This window comes from Pteronotus mesoamericanus, unplaced genomic scaffold (genome assembly GCF_021234165.1).
Source record: "Pteronotus mesoamericanus isolate MK-2021 breed Mesoamerican mustached bat unplaced genomic scaffold, CSHL_Meso_final contig_702, whole genome shotgun sequence".
Classification (NCBI taxonomy): domain Eukaryota; kingdom Metazoa; phylum Chordata; class Mammalia; order Chiroptera; family Mormoopidae; genus Pteronotus; species Pteronotus mesoamericanus.
Genome location: NW_026555239.1, coordinates 6609014 through 6630344, shown reverse-complemented (window position 1 = coordinate 6630344; position 21331 = coordinate 6609014). Strand labels below are relative to the sequence as shown.

The following is a 21331-nucleotide window of genomic DNA, read 5'->3' as shown; positions in this document are numbered from 1 at the left end:
CTGAAGGGACGGACTCCGGACGGCAGGTGTGGGGACACGGGCCTTCCCCGGGGCGCCCCCCGCCTGCCGGAGACGGCGCGGCGCAGCTCCTCCGCGCACGGCCCGCGTCCTGCCCGCCGTGCCGGCTCCCCGGTCCGGGTGGGGGAAGGGGGCCGCTCCCCGCCACACCCACCCGGAGGCTTCGGGGACGCGCGGCCGCGGCCGGGGCTGCCACATAGATTGTTAAATAGGATTTTCTACAAATATACAACATATAAAAACTGTTAAATATATAACTTTAGGCTTTGCAAAATACATTTAATGATCTCTTTCAAACAAGTGTTACTTTAGTTTCCTTTAATTTGCTTTCTGGAGCTAAATGGCGTATCGGATGAGACAGCGGTCGCGGGAGGCCGACCCAACATGCTCGTGGCGAATACTGGATTATCCCACTATCGGAAATGGAGCGTGGAGAGGCGTGTCTAACTGGTTAAAACAGAGCGGGTTTAGTACGGGCAGGTCCGTCTACGTACAGAGGCGCAGGCGCGCCCGGCCGTCCGTGTCCTGGGGAGGCGCGCAGGCCCCGCGAGGGGCCATGGCCCGGCGTCCCGCAGGGCGGCGGTGTCCCCCGGCGGCTCGGGCCCCCTCAGGGGGCGCCGCAGTGTCCGTGGGGCGGGGCCTCCGCGGGGCCGCCCTCTCCGCCGCGCCGGGCCACCAGCGTGTCTCTGCCCCTGGGCCCCCGGTCGGACCCAGGGGCTTCGGACGTGGGGGCGAGTCCACGTTAAAATAGATTTGCTCTTTGGCCTATCGAGTATGTACTGAAAGGGTAAGAAAATAAAAGCGATTCGGACAGTCTGGAGCCCAAGGAGAGGCCGCTTCTGCGCCCGCAAGGCAGTCCCGGGCCCGGCGCCGTCCTCGCCTCTCCGGCCGCCGCCTCCTGCTCGTCCGCGTCGTCCTCTGCGGGGCGCAGCCAGGGTCTGGCCAGGGCGGGCAGGCGAGGCTGGGCTCCCAGGGGCCCGGCGCCCCTGCCGCCCGCGTCCCGGGCCGGCTCCCTGTGCCGCCGGGCAGACTCAGCTCAGGCGGCCCGGGACGCGGGCTGTCCGTGCCGGGCTGCGGGGAAACGGAGGGCCGGTCGACGGCGGAGCGCGGGGGGCCTCTGCAGCAGCAGGGCCGCGGCCCAGGGGCGGGCTCTCCGGGCGGCCGAGGCCCCTCGCGGGCCCCTCTGGGGCTGTGTTTGTCAGGAGACCTGCGGGGCAAACAGAAGAGGGCAGTCAGCTCCCCAGACACGCAGGGTCCTCGTCGGGGCGGCGTGTACCCAGCAACGTCCCCAGGGCCGGCCTGGCTGGGACAGCGCCCTGGCCGGGGCCGGCTGGCCTCCTCTGGGACATAACACTACATGGGGACCTGCCTCCCGCTGCGTCCCGGGTGGGAGCCCCTCGCGCACGATGACAGGAAGGCACAGGACCGGCTGGGCGTGGGTCCGGTCCCCGCCACAGGTTTCCCTCATGGGGCCGCCCACTGCCGCACGCACTTGGCAGGCGCCGCCAGGGGCACGTGGCGGGGGGTGCGTAGCGCCCGGGGAACCCCTGGGAGACTGCAGAACTGGGGAGGCGGGCACACCCCTGGCCTGTGGGACCCCAGCATCCCAGAACCTGGGAACCAGCTCGGAGTGGCCAGCTAACAGCTGCCAGGTCTCAAGTGACAGTCCCAGGTCACAGCTCTGGGGTGGTGGAAATGCCACCTTTGAAAGAGCAGAGACAGAAGAGTCGCAGATCCCCAGGGCCTCGCGCCCTGGGACCCATGTCTGGCTCCCTCCCGTGGCCCTGCTGGGCTGCTGGCCCTCCTTGTCGGGGGCCACAGACACGCCACACAGCCCCGGCCCGGCGCCGGACGAGCCCCGGACGCACGGCCCGAAGACGGGGGCTGGCAGCAGCCAGGGGCCCCCACCCCCCGTAAGCACTGGCTGAGCCCACGGGGTTGGCACAGCGCCCCCCGCAGCTCCTCCCGGACTCTGCGTGTGTCCCCTCCCGCGGTCCCGGCCCGCAGAGGAAGGGCGACGGGGGACGATGTGGAAGGGGACCGAGCGCCCTGCCAGGCTGGCAGCGACACCTGGCCCTGGAGACCCGGGTGAGGGTGGGGGTGTCTTTGGGGGCCCCAGGCAGAGCTGCCAGCCTCCGAAGGCAGCGCCCCGGGGACATGAGCGCGCGGGGGCAGGGCCTGGAAGCTTTGGAACCGACGGTCTCCCCACCCACGCTCCTCCTTCGGCAGCTCCTGCTCTCAAGAAAAACACTCTGTTCCCGGCACCTGCTGCTCCACCTTCGTTGTCGGCGGCGGACGTGCCGGCGGCCCGTGGACCCTGGGACGCGCAGGCCTCACCTGGAGTGGCCGGGAGTGCGCTCCTCTGCGTAGCTGACCCGGCTCCCAGCTCTGGCCCCGACGGACGCCCCTCCTTTCGGCGAGCGTGGGGCTGCCCTGGCAGGGCCCCCGGGAGGCCATCGGGGAGCCTGCGGGCTGCAAACGTGCTGCCTGCACCCTGGGGGGCTGGGGCCCGGCGGGGCCGCAGTCTGAGGAGTCGCACACTTCGCGGTTGAGTTACACCCCGGTGTTTAAAACGGGGACAGTCGGGGCAGGTCCCGGTGTCCCCCTCCCGCCACGCCAAGGCCCCTCCCCAGCCGGGCCTGGAGGCCCCGGGCTGACGGCCGCGCCTGTGCCTGCTCTTGGAGCTTCAAGGTGCGGCCCCTACGTGACAGCCGCCCTCCCCTCCACAGAGGGTCCTTCAACACCCCCTCTGCTCAGCAAGGAAGCCCCCACTCGGCAGCGAGCAGGAGGGTGGGGACCCCCCCACCTCAAGCCGGGCGCCCGGCCCCCGGACGGCCACGGGGCCGCGGGCTCGGTCTCATGCTGCCCTGACGAGGGCAGGAGCAGCGTTCAGCCGAGGGTGGCCCTGTCCCCGCAGGGCACAGTCCCAGCCCCTCCAGGTTGGTGCTTGGAGCAGCGCAGCCCCGTCCATGTCCTCGGCGGGGGGCTGGGGGAACCGGAAGCGTCAGCGTCCCCCTGCCTCTGGTGCCACACCCCATGGGGACGCCCCCAGCGTGGCCCCGCAGCCAGGCCGCCCCAGCTCTGTGGCAGGGGTGGCCGCCACCCCCCCAACGCTTCGTTTGTGCCTGCCACCGCGGGCTCTCCAGGCAGCGCTTTGCAAGGGGGTGTTGGCAGGTGCGGACGGCTCTGTGGCCTTGGAGCCACGTCCTGTTTGTCCCTGGGCTGGGCTCCCGGGCCAGCTCGGCCTTGGAGGTTGCGCCCGCGCCCACACTGACTGCCGCAGTCCCCGGTGGCCCCAGGGGACCACGGCCCTGGCCACGGCGGCTCGCAGCGGCCTCCTGTCCCCACTTCACAGGCAACGCGATCAAGGGCACCGCGGACGGCAGAGCCGGCGGGAGGCGGCTCTTCAAAGGAGCCTCGGAGACTCCGGCCCACACGGCGCTCTCAGCAGCCGCGGGGGCGGGCGAGGGGCTCCTGAAGCTTGGGATCAAAGCCCCTTCCCGGGGCCACTTCCTCCGTCCACCGTCTGAGTCCTTGTGGGGGCGGGGAGGTCACCCGTGCGCCAGCCAGGGTTGCCCAGCGGCCGGACGGGGCTTGCCGGCCCGGCCCCTGTGGCTCAGATCGCCGTTCCCTGGGCTGCGGTCACGCACCATGCGGCCGCCTTGCGGAGGGTCCGTTCAGTGGCGCCCGACTATCACAGCTGTGCAACCCCTGTCCCCCTGCCCGCTGCCCGTCCCCATCGGCGCCGCCAGCCGCTGTGCACTCACCTCCCCCGGACGCTTCCAGGCAACGGGACCACAGGGCGGGGGGCCCGCCATGCCTGCCGCCCTCGCCGGGCCAGGAGCTCTCCGGGCGCCCCTCCCCCGCAGCGTGCGTCCACCCGTCCCTCTTCTCAGCTGCACGACACTCCTGGGGACGGCTGCCCGCGCGTTGGCAGGCGGGCGCCCCTGGGGCTCTGACCGCCCCGCAGGCCTCAGTGGCTCCGCCGAGGACGCGCCCAGGAGCAGGAAGGCAGCATCGCAGGTGACTCAGAGCTCAACCTCCCAGGCAGCTGCCGCGCTGTGTCCCGGGGGCGGGGGCGTGCTCTCTGGCTCTCTCCACAGACGGCTGCCAAGCCACGTTCTTACCAGCAGCTGCTGACGGCCCCCCGCCGTGGGTCAGCCCGAGCCCTGGCGGCGACTCTTGTCACGCTCTCCGCTGCGGTCCCCATGTCGCGTCAGAACTCGAGGCCCCTGCTCTGCCAGACGCCGGCCTCCAGCCACTCCGATGCGGGTGAGCAGCGGGGCGCAGACTCGGACCGGGCAGCTGCCACCTGCCCTGGTCCCCAGCGTCCCAAAGCCTTCCTGCACATGGTGACTGACACTTGCAGGTAACATGCAGAAGCATTTTGTAACATCCGAGAACCTCACTGGAGACTTGACTGAAACTGCATTAAACCTGAGGACGGATGGCCACAGCAGAGGGCTGGCTGGCTTCCGCCTGTCCGGTCGTCTTCTCCGGTTTCTTGCCATGAGGCTTGGCCGAGTTCTCCATGGAAGGACCAACCCTTTCTCAACAGTCTTCGAGGTATTCCACGTCCTTCCGCTGTTGTTCCCGAGCTCTCTCCTTTCCTGCGCGCGCACTTCTATTTTACTCATACCCACTGACGCGCCCCGCACAGCCGCTCGGAAGCAGGCCAGCCTCCGGCTGTGGCCGGCAGCGCCGGCTCCGCGCCCACGGGTGGGACGCAGGCATCTGCCCCGGGGCTGCTTGCAGAGTGCCCCGGGCTCACCCCTGGGGGACACTCCGGGTGGCTCCCCCCCGCACACCCAGGAGGCACGGCGGGTGGACTCTCACTCATCCTGTGTGGGGAGGGCAAACATGTCCCGGGAGGGGACACGCCATACGCACCGTCACCTCTGCGGGCCAGGGTGTCTCCCGCCAGGACTCGGCTCAGCCACGGCAGCGCAGACACGTCCACAGACGACGAGTCCGTGAACGAGCAAGGCTGTGCGCCAATAGAACTTCACACAGACAGGGAGGGGGCGGGGTCTGCCGGCCTCTGATCTAGGCTGCGCTGTTGGCAGACAGGACGCTCAGAACTGAATCCGAGCGCAGAACCTTCTGTGGTCCTAAGCTCCGCCCTCACTCTCCAGGGCATTCCGGTGTATTTCCTCAAATCAAACATTCGCATCGCAGCCTTTGCTGGGGTTCCCCAAAGGAGAGCAGTCGTGGGACGGCTGCTGGCCCGCCGCCGGGGACCAGGATGCAGGGGCGGGGCCTGACCTCCAGGCCCGGGGCCTCAGGGGACGTCCGGTCCTGCAGCTGCCTGCTCCTGCCGGGCGGTGCTCTCCCTCAGTCGGTGTGTGTCTGGGAAGCGAGTCTGGTGTCTGCCTGCGACTTCTGCCGGTTCGGACACGTGTTTTATTCATCTCCTGAGAGGGCCGGGCGCCCTGCTGATTCTGAAATGTTAAAACGCGCCTTCATCTCTCGCAGGCACCCGCGGGCGCGGGCGCCTTCATCCTCTCGAAGGACAGCAGGACGCGGTACGCGTTTCAGGCAGGCCCCGGCGGTCGGTGTCCCCGTCACCTCTGCGCCGGGGGGTGCATGTTACAGGGGGCGGGGTCCCCGAGATTTATGAGCAACCCCCCAAAAGGCCACGCATGTGGGGCCTCACCGGCACTTCGCTGGGTGAACTGTGCCCGGGCCACCACACAGACTCACGGTCTCTGACAAATGAGGTGACTTTGTCGTGAACTTTCCCTCTTCGGGGCCATTTCTGGTCTCTGGGCTTCCTTGGTCCCTACAAAGAACTAGTCCATTTTTCCAGTATTTTGGGAAAAGATACCTACAGTCAATGTTTCCAAGCACATGGCTATTAAATCCAAGTCTGGAACTTCTACTGGAGGACACGAACGTTTTTCTACTTCTTTAGCTATTTTCGCTAATTTCCTCCCAGAAAATCATACATTGAATCAAATTTTCCAGATTTAGCAATCAATACACTAGCCCTGTATGTGCTCTCTTGGATAATTCGAGACTCCAGTACATGCTGATTTGTCTTGTCTTCCTTTTAGATTTTCTACCTTATAAAAAATTGTACATGACAGAGATAAAGATGCATTTTTATAGTTTTTCCGGAGATGCAACGATCAATCCCGTAGCTTTCTTCTTAAAATTCATGACTCTTTCTTTTCCGTGTTTACTACTTTCTCCTTTTTCTGAGGGTGGCCTTTTCTTCAGCTGAGTTATTTATTCCCATCCTTTCCAATTTAGAAACGAGGGCGTCTGAACCCGCGAGCACAGGGACGCGTCCCCCTTTCAGAGGACCCCTCCCGTCCTCCGGGCTTCGCTGCTGCCCTTGGGGGCGGCGGGAGGCTCTTAGGAGACGACACATATTTGGCTATTTTAAAACCCCATGAAGAAAAAAAAAAGCTGAGAACAAAACACGGAAAAAAGACAAACAACGAAACAAAACAAGCCGCTATGTGATAGTCTCTGGCTTCCAGGACCGATGACTCACCCGCGTGCATTTGCCGCCGCCGGCAGGTCCCAGGGCATTCCTGGTTCGCTTCTCTGCGCCACGCACACGGCCAGAGTGTCCCTTGCTTCTTCCCCTGCCGGGGTTTTGGAAACTCCTGTCCTGTTGTTCTGCTAGTGGTGGCTGCACGCGATCCAAACGCCCCCTTCACAGCGAAGCCGCTTCTGTCCCGACCAAGTCCCACGGTCCATCCGGTCCGTGAAGTGACATGAAGGGGCCTTTCCCACCCCCGTCCCCAGCCTTCGGTAATTTAACCAGTGGCTACGGGTCCGCTGACGGTCACAGCCAAGGACGCCCCACAGCACACGGTGCCGCGGGTCCCGCGAGCAGGTCTGCGCCCGCAGTCAGAGCGGGGACCCCCGCCCGGCTCCGTGCGTGCAGCCGGCAGCGACCGCCCCGCCCCCTCCTCCGCGCGGCTCCTCCCGCCACCCGCGGCCCGGCAGTGCTGCTTCGACTGTCCCACGCGCCCCTTTAATCCCCCCCCGGAAAGGCGCGGGGGTGGGTGGAGTACTTTCTAAATCCTTGGCAACTGGCCGCCGTCCTGCGCATTCCCTGTGTCCGAACAGCAACCAGCGGCAGAGCTACACTCGCACGTCCAAGCATTCTCCGTCCAGTCCCGGAGGGACGCTCGTCCGTGCGCAGGTTCGGGGTCCCCTCAAGTCCGGAGGGCGGCCTGGCCTGTCCCCGCCGCCGTGGGTCCTGCGGACCCTTGTCCCGTCTCCCTGCTCTCCCTGCGCTACCACGCGCGCCGCTGGCTTTCTTGTGCTCCCTCCCCTCGGAGATGGGGGTGTGGAACGCCAAGGCCTGGGCGGCTTTTTGTGGTTTCCGTCGGGGGTCTTCTCCAGCCCCGAGAGTTCCCTCCCCCGCCGCGGCGGCTTCCGGAGTGGCACGCGCCTCTTCGGCGAGGGGCGCCCCGTGCCCCGTGCCCCCGCCCCCCGCCCCCGCGGTGCGGCTCTGCTTCTTTGCCTCGTCCCGCGAACCGTCCGCTCGGCGGAGGCTGTCCCGGTCACGGCGCTGGTTTCCTGCAGGGACGTCCCTTCACTGGCCGCGTCTGGCACGGCTCTCACGCCCCGGGCGCCTCACCTGCCAGCCTCGCTCAGCCCACAGCTGTCCGGGCGCCTGCCTCCTCTGGGTGCTGCTTCCCTTCCGTCCCGGGTGCCGGGGCACACGCGCCACAGCCTCCTGTTTTCCCACGACCGCGTGCACGTCCTTGCCCGTTTTCTGCTTTCGGAGCGGACCCGGCCGTCCAGCCCTCGCCGCGGTTTCCTTCCCGCGGATGGCGCGGGTACCGTCAGACTCCTGCAGGAGTTGGGGCTTTGATGCGTTTTGAACTGGCAGCGACCAGTCTGGACCCAGAATGACCCAGCAGGCTTGGCGGGGAGCCTGTCTTGACCCTTCCTCGCAGCTCCCGGGGGTGGGGGAGGCCCCGCCCGAGCCAGGCTGGCCAGAAGGAAGGTGGGGGGAGTGTGCAGAGGCCTCGAGCCTGTGGGACACCCCCCAGGCCTCCCTTGGCGGGTGCGGGTGCCCTGCCACGGGGTCCTGTCCTTCCCGGAGACCAGGTCCTCAGCTGCATGGGTCTGCGCTCTCGAGAGGGGCGGGCTGAGGGGGTGGCCAGGCCTGGGGCCGTCCCCCGGCTTCTCTGCCTCACGTGGGATGCCCCGCCTGCCGTCTCTGCCCTGCCAGCAACGCTGGGCCCTGGCCGCCGCCCCGGGGGAAGGGACGCTCTGCTGGCTGCTCAGACGCCCCAGCCGCCTCCAGGCGCTGCGGGCGGGCGGGCCCGCGGAGGGAGGCACAGGACGGCATGCGTCCTGGGAGGCCAGCGCCACCGCTGGGGCCCGGGGACACAGCAGGGCTCCTGGTGTCCCCCCTGCTCTTGGGGGGCGTCTGGGACGGCTGCAGCCACCTACACGCGTCTCCTGCGCTTTGAGCCGTGAAGGCGCTGCGCTCACTTCCACAGGCGCGTGGACATGGGGGCTGGACGGCCGCCGCGCAGAGTCCTCATCCCATGCTCACTGCTGACAAGGTTGTGGGGGACGCACGCGGCTCTGGGGACCCCGACGCCGGCACCTCAGCGGCAGTCCTAGCAAAGGCACGGGACAGGGGGCGGGGGGCGGGGGCGGCGGCCACAGGTACGCCCGAGGCCCCTGGCGGGCGCACTGGACAGGGCCCAGGGTGGGTGCCGCCGCCGCGAGCCTGGAAGGCCCGCCCGCCCCATCCCGGAGGCGGTTCCCGGGGGATCCTCTGCGGCAGGGCCCCGCCTCCTCTGGGGCTGCCGATGGGCCCACCGGGCGGGGCTGCGGCAAACAGTGCCCGGCCAGCACCTTCCCACCCGGTGTTTCGGTCCGGTTCCTCAGCGAACACTCACACCTTCCGTTCTCAGCAACGCACCTGGTGCCAGGGCCACTGCACCGGCCCCTCCGCCCCCACACGAAGGCCCGCCCAGAGCTTCCCGGGGCGCTGTGGTCTCCGGCAACTGCGGGGGGGGGGGGGCGGGGGCGGAGCAGAGCGGCTCCATCCTGCGGGATCCGCATCCAGGGGGGAGTCACATGGGGATGTGGGGGCGGGGAGGAGTGGCAGAGGGGCGGGGGGGGTGTCCCCTGCGCCCACCACCTTCCCCTCTGTGGCTTCGGGACCCCTGCCCCTTGCGACGGCTGCCCCCGCCGCCGGCCCCTCCCCCGGCACACGGCTGCCTGCGGGTCAGCCGCCCTGCACCCTCTTGCAGCAGGCGCTCTGGGGCGCGTGGAGACGGAGGCGGCGCCCCTCCCGGAAACAGCCGTCACCTGGAATGCCTGCTGTGACGGAACCGGCCAAAGTGCCTGCGGAAGGAGCACCGGCTGGGCCAGACCTGCTGCTCCTGGGCTCCTTTCCGCTGAGAAAGTGGACTGTCACGCTCACAACACAGTTGTGACTGCGCCAGCCGGACACGCCCCAGCTCCTGAAACGCGGCCGTCACCGGGGGGATGCGGGCGGCGATTCAGGGAGCTTGGCAGGACGGCGGGCAGAGTCTGTGGGTGTCACCTCTTCTCCCCCAGGGTTTGGGGGCAATCGCGTGCTGTGTCCTGGCCTGGCCCTCACGCTGCTCAGCCCCAGGAGTGTCGGGGGGGGCTCCACCCACTTGTCCACGCGTGGTCCGTGCGCTCACGCAGAAGGAACCCATGCCTCTGAACCCTGGGAACTTCTGTAGGGACCGTTTCTTTGAAAGCTGCTTCTTCGTTTCTTTCTGCTTGCGGATGTCACATTCCCCAGACCTCCTGGATTGATCTTCTCATCTATTTTTTCCTTTCCTGTTTCTTAGTTCTTTCTAAAAAATTCCACTCTGTGGCGACTGGATTTTAACAAATTCTGTTATACTCACATACCCGCGTCGGTCGATCAGTCTGTGTGGGCATGCATGTATGTGCGCGTTGTCAAAGCGTGTTTTAAATGCCGCGCCGCAGTTAGCTGCGACATGTGACAGGCCCCCGGGGTAGCTATTGGACCCCGGCCGCAGGGCCCTCGTGGCTCCTGCTGGCCTCCTGGCCTGCACACCAGCCAGCAGCCGGGGTGTTACCATATAGGAGTGTGGCAGACAGGCGAGCTGCTGGCCGGGCCGCGGTGGCGCCCCCAGTGTCTGAGGGAGACCCCGCCCCCTCGCGCCTCGCTGCCCCGGGGGACACCGAGGCGGGGGCAGACCATGGGTGTCCCGTGTCCTCGGGGTCAGGGGCCGCCGCTGCCGCCTTGCGCCCCACGGTGTCCCCACTCCGGGGAAGGGTGCTTTTGCTGTGACGACTTCCCCCAAAACCCGGCCCCCGAGCCGAGCCAGACCGACGCCCTGGAACCCGGCCCACCCCACGACGGCGTCCTCACGCGGCACAGAATTCCAGCGCGGCGCCTCACGGCTCATCGGAAAACGGAGTTCAACCTGGTGGTTTATTCCGACTGTGGGCATCTTGCAATGTACAACATGGCAAACTGTGGTGGAGTGAGCGCCGATTAGAATATTCCAGAACGCCAACACCAGGCCCGTGCCCACCCGCGGAGACGAGCGGCGGGTCGGCAGGAAGAGCTCCGCTCGCGGCCTGGCACCAGGCCCTGGCTCCGGGCCAGCCTCCCCCGCTCTTCCCGCTCGGTGAGCCCCGTGTGGGGCGCTGTCCCGGGCCGAGCGAGGGGGGCGGTCGGCTGGCAGCCTGTCTCTGGGAGCGGGAGCCTGCGTGGAGGGTCGGGGGGGTCGCCGCTCTTGACCTTGGGGACAGCCTGCAGCGTCCGCGCGAGTCGTCCTGCCTGATGCGGATGAAGGTCCACGGAGTAGTGACAGAGGGAACGCAGAGCCTGGACAGCAGCAGGGACACCGGGTCCCCTGCGCCCCCGAGGATGAGGCCCAGGTCCCCCGCGCCCCTGCCGTGGGGATCGCATGCATCTCGGGGAAGGGCCCCCACCCTCTGACGCAGGATGTGTACCGATGTTTTCGCCCGGCGTCTTCCTCCTCCTCCTCTTCCTCCTCGAGGCGGACGACGACCCACACCGCTAACTGCCCCACCCCTAACGGGCGACGGCCTGAGCTGGGAAGAGCAGCGCTCCAGCAAACGCGGACGTCGGCGCGTGCCTGCGGCCTGCCCTGAGCCTCAATCCATCCACCGGTCACACACATGCCAGGGGCCCTGCGAGCGGGGACAGGGCAGGGGCAGCCCCGAGGCCTCGTGCCCGCCCAGCAGCGGCTCAGTCTGTGGGCACAGAGGAGCGGACAGCCCCCGCCTCCACGGAGAAGGTGGCGAGGCGGGGACGAGGCTGCCCCTCCAGAGGGGGCTGTGGCCGGGGGGGGGGGGGGGCGGAGCCGGACGGAGCACGTGGCTGCGGGGATGGAACCGGCAGTCGGGGGGCCGAGCCACCAGGAGGTTCCTGAAAGCCCATCTCCCAGAAAACCAATTTACGGTCGAACGAGAAGGCCCGCAGCGCTGATCTGCCGCTTGCGGGAGCCGAGACGCGGCTCTGAAAATGGGATGGAGTGTTCCAATTATGAGGTGTTTGGGTCAAGAGCTCAACTAACCTTTCAAGAAAGCTCTGAAAACAGGTCGCCCCAGGCCAGGGATTCCATTAGAGCTGCCGGCCCCGCGGGGAGAAGCTGAGCTCACCGGCTCTCACGGCGCCCGCTCAGGCGCTTGCTCTGCCTTGGGGGGGGCGGGCTGTGCCTCTCGGGGGGGGGCAGTGTCCCCCCGCCCCGGGACGTGCAGGACCCTGGGAGTGGGCATCCGGGCGTGGCCGGAGTGCGTCCTGCCCCTGGACCAGCAGGCGCGCCGGCCTGCGCACCTGAGACAGTCACGCACCGCGTCTGCTGAGCTGAGGGCCGTGGGGCTGCAGGGCCGGGCAGGCCCAGCGAATGGGCGCCCAGCTTCAGGGCCCACGGGCCACGGGCGTCCGGGGTCGCCCCCCGCCCCAGATGCGAGCCCCGAGGCCCGTGAGGCCACAGGGGGCGAGCGCCTGGCCAGTCTCGGCGGCGCTCAGAGCGGAGGAAGGGCCCGCGGGGCGTTCCCACGGCAAGCGGCTGTGGGTGGGGGCTGGGCACAGAGCACGGGGAGCCGGGCAGCGCTCGGCCCGGAGAGGGAACGTGGAAGGGTGCGGCCGGGGGCCCGGGAGCCTCAGGGGCAGGCCAGGCCGGCCACTGCGGCCCCACCCCCAGGCCCAGGCGGAGCCCCCCGCCCTCTGGAGCCCCCCGCTCTCAGCCTCCGCTCCTCCCGGTTCCGTTCAACGGCTCCTGTCCCTGCGGGACCTCCTGGTCCAGGGCGGCCCTGGGCCCACAGATGTGAGGAAGGCGGCCATGCGGTCCAGGGGTCTGCCTGTCCCCAGGCCTGTGCCCTTTGGAAACGGGACCCCCAGGCACAGGCAGACCTCAGAAGCCCAGCTGGCCGCTCCCGGTGGCACCCCCGGCAGGCGGGTGACAGAACCGCTCGCCCGCGCTGAGCACGGACAGACAAGCACAGGCGTGCGGCTCGGACTCCAGGGTGGCCGGCTCCAGCCGGCCCTCAGCGCGCCCCACGGCCGCCGTGCTCCACGGGGCGCCCAGGCCTGCGAGGGACCGGCCGCCCCCGGCGCCGAGGACCCAGAGTCCCTCAGGTGCCAGAGGTCTCCAACAGCCGAGAGGTCCGACAGGGGACAGCCTGGGGAGTGGCCGAGGCCACAGCATCACAGCCTGTCCTCACATGTGTCCCCAGAGGCCAGGACAGGGCGCAGCCCCGTGCGTGCCTGGCCACGGAGGCGGGGGGCTCTCCTGCGGCGGCGACTCAGACCGGTCTCACGGCCCTGTCGTGCAACGGCCCCCCGAGGTCTCCCGGGGACACCGCCGGGCCCGGGGGCGGCCCGTGTCGCTCGCATCCTGGGCGGTCCCGACAGAGACCTCGGGGGGCCCCATAACCCTTGCAGGCTGCCTGCTCTGTCCTGACGGCCCCTGCGCGGAGCCCGGGTCGCAGGACGGGCCCGCGGAGGCCCCGCACCTCTGCTGTCCTTTAAAGGTCCCCTCTCCCTGCAGGGAGACCCCTGCAGCCCGGCTGCTGGGGGGCGGGGCTCTAACATCTCCCCCAGAAACAAGACGGCGCCCGCCGGCGACCCTGCCTGGGGCAGCCCGGGGCCGCCTCCCGGTCGGACGAGCCTGGAGGGCAGCTGTGCCGGCTGCGCGGTGACCGTCTGTAGGACCAGGACAGCAGGGGGCAGGCTGACTCGGCCCCGGAGGGAGGCGGGGCGGCGGGGGCTGTGGGGCCGGTGGTGACCTGCGCCCCCCCGCCCCGGGCACTGCAGGCGCGGGGCTGCTACGTACCGTGGTGGTCTTTATGCGCCCGCCGGGCTGCGTGCAGGTCCAGCCCGACCGGTTGATGAGCAGGTCGCAGCCCTCGCCCTCCAGGCAGGGCCGCATGTCGCACCACTGCCTGGTCCGGATGATCCGCGCTGCGGGCGAGAAGAGACAGCCGTCAGTCGCCCGCTGGCCGCGGACCCGCCGGGCCCCCGGGGCGGCAGAGCCTGGCCGGCAGGGCCCGGTGTCAGCCAGGTGGCCCTGCCGGGCCGCCGTTCCTCCCCCTGGCCGCCCGGGTTCATGCGAGCTCGCTGCCCCCGTCCGGCTCTGCCGCCGGCCACTCCGCGTGGTGTGGCCAGCGGCGTCGCAGACGGTCCAGGGAGCGGCAGCGGCCCCTTCCTGGAGGGGACGGCTCAGCCCTGTCCTTTGCCTGAGGGCCAGGAGGGAGCTCTGCGTCAGGACGCGGCTCGGACGCAGGGGCGGTGCTGGGCGCGAGGCCGCGGGGAAGGGCCGCCCTCTGGAGCCAGGCCGACCCTCTGGCAGGTCTCAGTGACCACGTCCCCCGCCCCCGCCTCCCTGCTGACCCAGAGCCATTCCAGTGAAGTGACATCAAGACCCTGGAACCAAGGGCCCTGGGTCCTGGTCATCTGGGGCGGGGGTGGGGACAGGACGGGGCAGAGCCGGTGGCCGCCAAGCCTGTCCGCACAGCGAGGGCAGGCTGCGTCCTCAGGCGGGAGAGAGCTCGTCCCCTCCCGGGACCCCTCCCCGGCGCTGCGGCTGTGGGACAGCTGGCGCTGCTGACAGACACCTCCAGCAGCAAGTGCTCCCTGAGGGCGACCGCCGGCCGCCTTCCCGCCACCGTCACTAAGGGCCTCCGAGCCCCCTCGCATGCCCCTCCAGGACAGTGTCCGGCGCCAGCGCCCCGACGGCGCCGGCCGCACTAGCGCAGAGCTGGGGTCTGTGGCAGGAGGGGCTCTGGGCAGAGCCGGGCGTTCAGACCGACGCCAGCCCCTGCCAGGGAGCCTTTCAGGCCAGGGCCACGTGACCGACACACACACGCAGCGCCCTGCCCCCCCGCCCCCACGGAGCCCCCGCTGGGGAGCGAGGAAACCCGGGACCAGGCGACGATGGGACAGACACGTCTTCATGTACCTGCCCCGCGCTCCACGGGCCACGCGCTGTGCCCACACCGGACGCCCCTGCCACAGAGGTGCAAGGGGACAGAGCCTGGGGCGGGGGCACCCGGCGAGGCAGGGCCTGGGGCCGCCCCGGGAGGCCGGACGGAGGCAGCCAAACAGAAGGCCCGCGGCTCCGCGACCCCGGAACCGGGCCGGGCCGCCTGAGGCAGGACCACCAGCTCCACGCGCAGGGGCCACGGGCGCGCGCGCACGCCGGCCAGCCCTGACTCCGGCCCAACCCGGCCACCTCCCGCCCTCCAGAGGGGGCAGGCTGTGCCACAGCGGGTCACCCGGGGCCGGGTCCTTCCTGGGTGTGTGCTGGGCAGCCCTGTGCGCCGCCCCCCAGGTCCCAGGCTGAGGCCCTGAGCCCCACGGGGGTGCTTGAAGGCACGACCTCTGAGGAAGCAGTTCAGGGGGATGAGGCCGCACGGGGGCCGGTCCGAGAGCACTGGAGTGGCCGGGTCTCTCATGGCCCCTTCCCGCCCTGTGAGGGCGCAGCACGGGCGCAGGCCGCTGCCGCCCGGGACCACCCCCCCGACCGGGCACAGAATGGGAGACCCCGGCCTCACGCTTTCCGGACACGGGCCGGTCCTGCCCCTGCTGCGGCCACACGGCTCACACACGCACAGGCGTGTGCGTCCCACGCACAGACACGGACACAGCATGCGTGCGCGTGCACACAAAGATGTGTGCGGGGCTGCGGGGGGCTGGCCTGCCTGGCACGCAGCAGGCAGCTGGGCTCGCTCGCGGGATGAACAGACACGCGGAGCCCCCCGAGTGTTGTCCCCGCCGGGCGCGCCGACCTGGGTGTGCCAGGCCCGCCCTGCAGAGGGCGCTGCAGGCCGGCGCCGAGCACACACCGCCTTTGTCTGTCCCGGGAGCCGGTGCTCACAGCCGGAGCCCACTTCCTGCTGGGGGCGGTCGGAGGCACAGCGCTGGGCCACCACGTCCCGCAGACAAAAGGGCCTTTCATGCCCACACGTCACAACTTCATCTCCTTTGGCCCAGACTTTGTGGCAGCTCCTGGCCGGGGGACAGTGTCCCCTGAGGGCTGATGGTGCTGAGCGATGGTGGCTGAGGGCTAGGGACAGCGGTCACAGGCTGCTCATGGGTCACAACACTGCGGGCTCCCATGGCGGGTCGGGAGCATGAGGTCATTCCTGGCTGCGTCCCTAGTCTCTGTCCCCAGGCCCAGCGGAGAGCAGGTCTGTGCCGCCTGGGCCTCCGAGGGGGCGGTGCTGCCCCAGGACCCCGTGCGGCCCGGCTCGGGGTGGGGTCACTCCTTCCCCTCCCGGACCCCCCACCGCACACGCGCACGCGCACACACGTCGCACACCCACACACGTCCCTGCATGCACACGTGTCCACAACGTGCACACAGGACTCGGGCCTGCGGCCTTTGCTTTCCTCCCTAAGGGAGGCCCCAGGGGCGTGGGCTCCGGCCAGAGTGACCCGCTCCTTCCTGGGCTTCGTGTCTCCCTCTGCGAGCACCTTTGAGGGGCGGACGAGGAGCAGCCAGCGTTCCAGGGAGGTGCACAGAGCGGAGAGGGAGGGAGAAATGACGGTGGGCAGAGTCGGGCGCAGGCGTCGGGATGCGCACACGCGGCGGACGGGGGAGGGGGACGTCTGCGAGCGGCGGCGTGGGGCATGCGGGGGCGGGCGCGTGCGGTGGACGCGGCGTTGGGGGCGCGGGTGCGTGCGGCAGGCGCAGGTGGTAGAGCCCTTCCTGCGTCTCCCACTGTCCCTTTGCCCCTCCTGACGCCTCGCCCACCCCCAACCCGAAGGAACTGGGCCATCGGGGCGACCCTGCTGAGCCCTGGAGCCCGGCCGCTGGCCCACGTCCACGGGCGGCCACTGTGGCGAAGGCGGCCCACATGCTGCTGACTTGGGTCTGGACAGATGGACAGGGACACGCAGTGCTGATCACTGGGGACGCTCGGGGACGGCTGCTGGCTGCTCGCCGCACGCCCAGGCCCTCGCTGTGCACAGACTGCACGGCTCCCTTTGGAATAAACTGTTTCTTCATTTCCATCAACACAGGGATCTGCTTACTTTACTCAACAGCTTGGAAAATGAGTCACCAGAACAGAACCAGAGGGACTCCGGGAGGGAGCCAGGGACACGTCCTCAGAGACGGTCACGAAGGACGAGGTCCCCCGGGACTGGGAGGCGGCTCTCTGGCAGCCTCTGACCCAAGAAGATATGTCCCCAAACTGTCCCAGATCTTGCTGGTGACAGAGGGGTCAGGCAACGCACAGAAGAGGGGCCGCTGACACCGAACACGCACACAGACGTTCTCATTGGACACACACGGGCGTGGACACGTCCGCACACCCGGTTACACACTCCGCCCTCCACTCACAGGGTCATGGGTGGGCTGGGCGTCCCGAGGGTTCCACAGGAATCTCTGCGTGAAGACCGAGACGGGACCGCCGCAGGCACGTTGCGAGGCCCGTGAGGCCCGCGAGGCCCCGGCCCCCGCCTACCGGCAGCGGCGGTGGCAGGAGGCTCGTGGGGGGGGTCAGAGGGCACCCTGGGGGCGCCCCTCCACGAACCCAGCCACAGCCTGGCCCCTGGGGACACAGTGATCAGGGAGCACCGCCCCGGACGACGGACAGGGAGGGCGGACAGACGAGGGCCAGGCACGCTGGGGCGCGGGGAAGGGGTGGGGGTGGGGACTCGGCGCGCGCCAGCCGGGCCAGCCGCCCTGGGCTCAGGAAAGTGCACCAAACCCAGGGTGCCGGCTGGGACGCCCCACGTGCCTGGGAGACATTTATTTTGCTCCCCCCACCCCCGCCCGGAGCACCTTCCGAGCTCCAAAGTCACATCTGAGGTGCCCACGCCTGGACGCACCAGGGGGCGAGCCGGTGGGGCAGCGCAGGGCCATCGGCCCGGGGGCCGCCGCAGCCGCTGAGGGGCCGGGGCGGGGGGCCCTCGCCGGTCCCCCCGACCCCTGCGCTCTTTCAGTGCTGTAACCCCCGCCGGTCCCACGTGTGAGGACTCAGAGCACCTCGTCTTCCCGTCACAGGTGGGGACTGGGGAGCGCCGGGCGCCCAGGGCCCTGGCCAAGGGCCCACGGCCGGGAAGTGCCCACAGGGCCTCACGGTGTGGCCGGCCTGACAGAGCCCTACGCTCTCCGCAGGCCTGTGGCCCGCGGCCTGGGACCCCCCGCCGCGCGCCCGGGAACGGTGGGCGGGACAGGGCGGGGCAGCAGGAGAAGCTGGCTCACCCGGGGCAGTGAGGGGACCCAGGGCCCAGTCGCCGCACCGCTCGCCGGCCCTCGCTGTGCCTGGGTCTCCCCGTCTGCCCGAAGGGCTGGCGGCTTCTCTGTGGCGGCGCTTTGGGAGGCCCGAGCGAGTCAGGGGGACAGCAGGTCCTGCCACGTCACAGTCACCATCACCAAGGACAGCAGGGCCCTGAAGGTCACTCGGCCACAGGCCGCTGCCAGCCCGGGGCGGGGCCTGCAGGCCTCTCTCTAAGGGCCAGGCCCCGGAGGGGCGCAGGGAGCCCCTCGACAGGCCAGGGGACACTGGAGCCGGGGGAGGGGGAGGCACGGCCCACGGGAGGCGGGCAGGGCGGGCCGTGGCCATCACTGCCGCTGCGGGCCGGCCCGTAGGAGGCGGCACGGGGCCCCCCGCCGGGGCGGCTGCGAGGGTGACCCCGGCTCTGCGAGGGAGAGCCGGGGCGCGCCCCCTCAGACATCCGCGCGGATGCGGGTGGCCAGGCAGGTCCTGACTGAGCAGCGCACACTCCCCTCGCTGCTGTGTCTCCATGGAGACTCTGGCGTTTTCTTCCTTTCGACGCGTCCGGCCCTGGGTCTGCACCTTCTGGCTCGGCCGAGGGGCCCCAGGGTGCTCGGGGAGGAGGGAGGTGGGGGACCGGCAGGCCCGGCTTGGCAGCGGGGCAACAGCGCCCGCCCCTGCACCGGGGACCCTCACTAATGCCCCCCACCTGCCGCAGGCCTGCCCCCCCTGGAGAAGGCGGGCGGAGGCGGACGGAGGGCCACGCGTGTCGCAGACGCCCACGCCCCCACCCCGCGCCCTGCGCGCAGATCTGCAGCCGGAGCTCCGTGGGCGCCGCGGGGCCCTGGCAAGGACGCGGGGGGAGGCGGCTGCAAGGACCCGAGCCACAGTCTCACGCCTCGTGGCCGCTTCCGTCACGCCGCACAGGTCAGCTGGGGCACCGAGGCTGCGTCCAGAACTGGGGAGTCAAGGGTCCCCTTTAGCCCCCTACTCCTGCCTCCCCGCCAGGAAGGCAGCTGGGGAGACCCGCCTCCCACCCGGGAGCGGCCTGGGGGTCGGACGGCTCCCGGGGCCCGAAGGCAGGAGGGAAAGGGCTGCGCCGCCTCCTCTCAGGCCGGACCCTTCAATCACCGAGGAAAAGAAGAATCTGCAGGACCCAGATTACGTCTTAAAATCAGACTAGATTTCCTTGCTACAACTTCTAGACAGCATAATTTAGTGGGAACAGTCTCGATAATTATTTTTTCTTTAAATAGTTACAGTAGAAATGTATTAATTTTCAAGATGGCTCTCTGATGAGCGCGATTCATTAACCGCCTGGGAACCGCCCCCCCTCTGCTCACAAGAAGGGAAAAGGCTCGGTTTCTGATTGCTGGACGGAGCCGCGCAGCGACAAACACTCCAAATTCGGGTAATCAGATTAGATTGAGAGAAATGAAAACAGAGTTGTCATGAGCTACCTGCTTCATTATTTCATTAGAATTAAGCAACGTAAGTAGAGTGGGGGAAAAACCCCACTCCGATCATTTTTCTTAGGTAATTTTCCACAAATTGACAGAAGCTACTTAAGAAGGAAAGAGAGACGGCTGGCTTCGAATTTTAACGTGGGGAGAGGAGGGCGTCAGCCCTCCGGTGCGGGGGGCGCGGCTCCGGCAGCCGTGGCCGCGTCGGGTCTCCCTCAGGGCAGACACGCTTTCCTTTATCAGAGGGGGACATGGCTTTACTTAGAGGTCACGGGACACCCACTCCGAGCGCCCGAGGAGGAGACGGGGCCTGGGCTGCGGTCAGCGCTAACCCAGGAGCGCGGTCCTGCCCTTCCGGGCCGACGCGGCCGCGGCGAAGAGCCTCCGAGGCCCCTGCTTTCCCGTGGGAGCCACGGCCCCTCCGAAGCGTAGCCTGTCACCTGCCCCCTGTCACTGGGTCTCACCGTGAGGCCCAGGACACATTTAGAAAACCACCCTTGTCCATCTACCCCACCGCCTGTCCGTCCGTCTGTCCACCCAGCCACACTTCACTCCCCAACCCGCCCGCCTGTCCAGTTACCCACCCCCATCCCGCCACCCGTGCCCCCACCCGCCCACAAACTGGTCTCCCCCTGGCCCCGCCTCCCACCCAAGCCTCTGGGGTGCTCAGCACGGGGAAACCCGGAGCTGGCCTTCCGGCCTGCAGGCTCAGCGGTGCCTGTGGCCTCGGACGGAGCCCTGCCCGCTGGGAAGGGCTCGGGGCCCCTCCGCGGCGCCCGCCCGCAGCCCGCTTCCGGGGGGCCCCCGGCCGGTCCCCCGCTGACTCGCCCACGTGTGTAGCAGAGACAAGGCCCCGGCCTCCACCCTCCCCCGAGCGTCGCCTGCAGCGCCAGGGCGGGCGGCGGGCTGCGGCCGAGGGAGCCAGGACGGCCCGGGGCGTTCTGTGACGCGCTGAAAGGGGGGCTGTAAAGCAGCAGCCCGTGAGCCCCGGCTGGTGGACTGAGCACCAGCCTGCGAACCAAAGGGTCGCGGGTTCGATTCCCCGTCAGGGCCCAGGCCGGGGTTGGGGGCCAGGCCCCCCGCAGGGGGCGCGGGCGAGACAACCACACATGGGTGTGTCTCTCCCTCTTCTTCTCCCTCCCCCCTCCCCTCCCCTCTAATAAAAAATAAAAACAGAGATGCGATGAGCACCCTACTCAGGGGGGCAGGCTTGGGGTCAGCATCAGAAACCGAGAATCATCCAAATCCTGGAGGATCTTCTCCAGCGCCGCCCTCCCTGCCTGCCCAAGGTCACTCGCTGCGGCCCCAGGAGAGCCGCGTCCACTCCCAAACCCAGCCGAGCCAGTGACAGCTGGTGCTGCTCAGATGACGGAAGCCGGCGGAGCGGGGACGTGCCAAGCCAGCCCGATGCAGGGCGCGGCCCGCACGCCACGGTCCGTGCCCCACACTCGGGGGCGACCCGCAAAGGCCCGCGTCTCCAGCAGAGGGGGCCAGGCTGTGAGGGGGAGGCCGCCAGCGTCCAGGACCGGAGCCGCTCCCCCGGAGCCGATGCGAGGCCGCTGCGCCTGTGAGGGGCCAGGGGAAGGCTGCGCTGGGCGGCCTGCGACCTGCCGGGTTTGCGGCGGGGCCACACGGCTTCCGCGGAGCCCAGGGGCGCGGCACGCGCGTCTGGTCTTAGACGCGGAGGAAGGCATCTCTGCGGGCGCTTCTCGCCTGGGTTTCACACTTTGCAAAGACCGCTTTCAATGGCGGAAGGAAATCTCCGGAGGACCAGTCTGCTCTCAGGGCCTGTGTTCAAATTGGGGGCAAATGAGCTTCGGGGCCCCTGGAGTGGTTTCCATGGTTACGACTCTGCGTCACAGCGGCCCCGTCACCTCTAACGCTGGGCTCAGGCGAGGCCTTGCGCACGGCCTCCCCGATTTTCTTCCCCAGAGCCCCAAAGCCGGGCCCTGTGCCACGGTGCCGGCGAGCACCTGCCGGCGAGCTGAGGCAGTCTGCCGTGTCAGGGGACAGGACCCCAGACGGCAAGACAGACGCTGGGGACAGGAGACACGTCCGCGATGTCCAGAGTCTGAGGCCATCGGTCCGCGCACAGCCTGAGTCCCTCCGGGAGCCTGGGCCCTGCGTGGAGACGTGGCTGGTGCCCTGCCCCG

At 69.1% G+C, this 21331-nt stretch overlaps 1 protein-coding gene across 2 annotated transcripts in view; it reads right to left on the bottom strand.

The window, feature by feature from the left end:
* Positions 1 to 276: 276 nt before the first annotated feature.
* TAFA5 (TAFA chemokine like family member 5) overlaps positions 277 to 21331 on the bottom strand; it is a 95285-nt gene continuing 74230 nt past the window's right edge. For both annotated transcript variants that reach the window (XM_054582601.1, XM_054582602.1), the window contains exons 3-4: positions 13323 to 13450; positions 277 to 1225 (exon numbers count right to left, since the gene is read on the bottom strand). In XM_054582601.1, the coding sequence (XP_054438576.1) occupies positions 1217 to 1225; positions 13323 to 13450 (137 nt within the window). In that variant the 3' untranslated portion in view covers positions 277 to 1216. The remainder of the gene's footprint in view (positions 1226 to 13322; positions 13451 to 21331) is intronic.